General features: G+C 41.6%; 1 protein-coding gene across 1 annotated transcript in view; it reads left to right on the forward strand.

The window, feature by feature from the left end:
* Positions 1-774: 774 nt before the first annotated feature.
* Positions 775-3319, forward strand: part of KNSTRN (kinetochore-localized astrin/SPAG5 binding protein) — a gene marked incomplete at its 5' end in the record, with an annotated part of 4095 nt that continues 1550 nt past the window's right edge. The window contains 4 exons of the mRNA XM_009701586.1: positions 775-899; positions 1049-1105; positions 1327-1426; positions 3125-3239. Coding sequence (XP_009699888.1) covers positions 775-899; positions 1049-1105; positions 1327-1426; positions 3125-3239 — 397 coding nt within the window. The remainder of the gene's footprint in view (positions 900-1048; positions 1106-1326; positions 1427-3124; positions 3240-3319) is intronic.

The raw sequence follows: 3319 nt of genomic DNA on the forward strand, positions 1-3319 counted from the left end.
GGGGGGGGACTGAGCGCAGCCGCCCGCCGAGGCGACGGATACCGTCCTTCAGAGGCCCTTACTTCTGTAACTCCTTTGATACTACTTACAGCAGCTTAGGAACGTGGAGCACCCAGGCTGAACGTCAAAAATATGGCAGGTAGTCTGTATCAGTGGGGACTCCCGTGTTACTCTAGTTTAAATGTGCTTATGAGTATATAATTTGAAAAATACCTGAGGGGAGGGGGGAAGCTTCCTAATCCCACTGTGTAAGCAAAGCTTTATGTATGCAAACAGCTGTAGTTTAAAGCCAAATAAGCTTTACATAGAAAACTAGTTCTCTGTAGTGTTATTTTAGAAGTGTATCTCCCCATGAGTTGAGATATGAAGCTCGCTTCACTGAGAGTTTCAAGTGGGCTGTGTGTGTTTTGCTTCCAGTACTGAACAGCTCTCCTTGGAACCCTGCGGCATGCTACCTGCTTGATGTTGAGACCTCCTTTATTATCATGCCTTTTTTACCGCTTTCAAACTTTCTCTTACTAGTGTGAACCTGGTAACTATGTTTTAACACTGCCTACCATCTGAGCTATCTGTGGCTTGTTCTGGACCCTTAGTTCTGGATACAGTTTGAAGACTGCCCTTAGTTGTCGTTACCTTAAAGTCTCCATTCTAGCCAGGTACAATTGTGATTTACCTCAAACTGAAGGCTTAAGGGATCCAGTAGTTCCATGTATTATGGTGATCTCTTGTAGACTGTACTGTTTTGATTGTTGTCTTTTTCTTGCAGAAATGCAGATGGCTTTTCCTTCAAAGAAACAATGTGTCAGCAAAACAGCAGATCTAGAGTTCAATAAAGATCCCAATTTTAACTTCAGCTCAAACATTCCAGCGGATGGTGTCTTCAAAGCTGCAGGCCAAGGGTAAATGAAAGTAAAATATTGATGGATTTATTACTTGGCAAATGTCCTTAAGATGGCTTAGCATTTTGCAGGTTTTGTCAAACTAACAGACTCGGTAATCTGCAAGAATGCAGTGGTCTTCTGGTAATTGTATTTTTATCCCTCTTAAGGTTGCCTAAATCTGCGAAGAAAGTGGAACCGCTTTTAAAGAAGACAGCTACAAGAGGGTATGTCTCCCTAAATCTCTATTAGTTGCCCTCATGCACTAATGTTCTCTCTTATGATGAGCTGTCACCCATGTGCAGCTTTCTTGCCACGTTTGCTGACTAAAGCTCTTGGTCAGAAATGGGAGCAAATGCCTCAAAAGAGGGCATGTTTGTGGAAGTAAAAGAGGAGGTGTGTAATACTGATATTTTTGCCCCTAAATCTTTGATGTTTGACTCAACAGACCTCTCAACAGATACAAACTAGAAGCAGAGCTGAAAACCAAGAATCAGCTGTTAGAAACAGCCAAACAACAGCTACACTCCAGACTAACAGGAGCACAGGTAAGGAAAGGAGGGGAAAAGTAGACAAATAATTGAGTAATTCTTATATTTTGATCCCTACAGGGTCAGATCAAAGGACTGTCTTGCTCATTTTCCTGTATCTGTCAGAAGTCAGTAGAGTTTGGGTGGGCTGGGTTTTCTCCTCTGACACTCATGATATCTGCTAGAACTTGGAAATCGGCAGAGCTGCAAATGTATTTGGATGGGTAATGCATCCATCAGAGCTCTAATTCCATTTTAAACTCATTGTGGGAGAATCTTTCAAGTTCACAACTATACATTTATATGCAATTTTATTAAAACAGCCTTGATGTTGCCAGATGCTTCCTAGCTACATCAAAAGAAACTGTACATAATCGCTTGCCACTGATAGTTTGAGAAATATTAATTCTTCTTCTTCTGTAGCTCCTAACCTATGGTAGAGAAGCTATTCAATTTTCGTGTTCCTTTTGCCCAATCTCTCCTAGCTTTGTTAACCCATCACGTGATGTGGTGTGAAAGTGCATACAGTATTGAAGATGTGGGTTCAGGAGTGTGTGTGGTCTCATTTAAGCAATGAAGGATATTCTACTCTGATTTTGGTCATTGCTGTGCACTAAGTTTGAGGGACAGTGACCTTGTTCTCTTCTGAGTATTTAACACAGAGCTCAGTTTATATAAGCTTATGTTCCTTCATGCGCTATTGCGTTGTATTGTTGCCTAATCTTTTAGTGTCTTTGTATTCTTCTGCAAGTTTTTTCCTGTCTGCTCAGCACTGGTGAGGCCAAACCTGGAGTATTGTGTCTGGTTCTGGGCTCCTGGTACAAGAGAGACATGGATGTACTGGAGAGAGTCCAGCAAAGGGCCAGTAAGATGATTAAGGGACTGGAGGAAAGGCTGAGAGCTGGGACCGTTCACCGGATTCATTGGATTCTGTTTCAAACAGATTTGACTTTCTTGAATCAAGTCTAGATTCAGAATTGGCACCTCATTATTCACCACCTCTTACAGATCACTCTAGGACACACTTAGCACAATTTCTGTCACATGCAGGAGGCCCTACTGGTAACCTTCAGTTGTTAAAGCTCACTTTATTTCCTAGTTCTCAACCAGTTACTAATCTGTGAGATAATCATTCCTCTTATCTCACAGCTTGATTTCTTTAAGAGCCTTTGAGACCCCCTACGAAATGTTCAAAAAGCTTCTGACGCTATCAGCTGGATCACCCTAATCCACATGCTTATTGATTCTCTTGGAGAATTGCATTCAACTTGTGAGGCTGATCAGCTTATCCGATTGCCTGGTAATGTCTGAACTGTGTAGGGCATAACGCTGTGGCTTAAAGATTCTAAGATGCCCTTTTTCTTCCCAATGTGTATATGCTCTTCAATGCCTCAAACTCTTAAATTATTTATATATATGAGTGGGAGCACAAGAAAAGATGTGCTAGGATTGACTAAAAGGAGTTTATCTCTAGGATCAAATTTTTCTAGTAATTGCTATGACATGTGGATGTGATAAGTCTGTTAATCCTGTCAAGAAGCAGGAGGAAGAGTCTGACAGAGTAATTTGCTGTGGTGGTAGAGACAGAAGGGCAAGATCTGATTCTCGGTGCTAGTGGAGCACTTGTTAAGTCATTAGCATCAGGCTCAGTATTACTGACCACTGAGAAGAAAATCTTGGAAGCTTGATTCATTTACAACCTGTGTTTAATGACAGGGCACTATAAAGGAGTTAAAGGAGGAGAATGAAGGCCTGGTACAAGAAGTTGAGAAGCTCAAGAAATTTCAGGAGACTTGCATGGTGATTTTAGAAAGCAGAAACATTGATCCTGGTAAGGACTATGCACTTCACATACCATTCTGGTACTCATTCTTCAGAACACTTCCCCCCCCCCCCCCACTAGCCTACTCT

Source organism: Cariama cristata, unplaced genomic scaffold (genome assembly GCF_000690535.1).
Source record: "Cariama cristata isolate BGI_N322 unplaced genomic scaffold, ASM69053v1 scaffold8716, whole genome shotgun sequence".
NCBI lineage: Eukaryota > Metazoa > Chordata > Aves > Cariamiformes > Cariamidae > Cariama > Cariama cristata.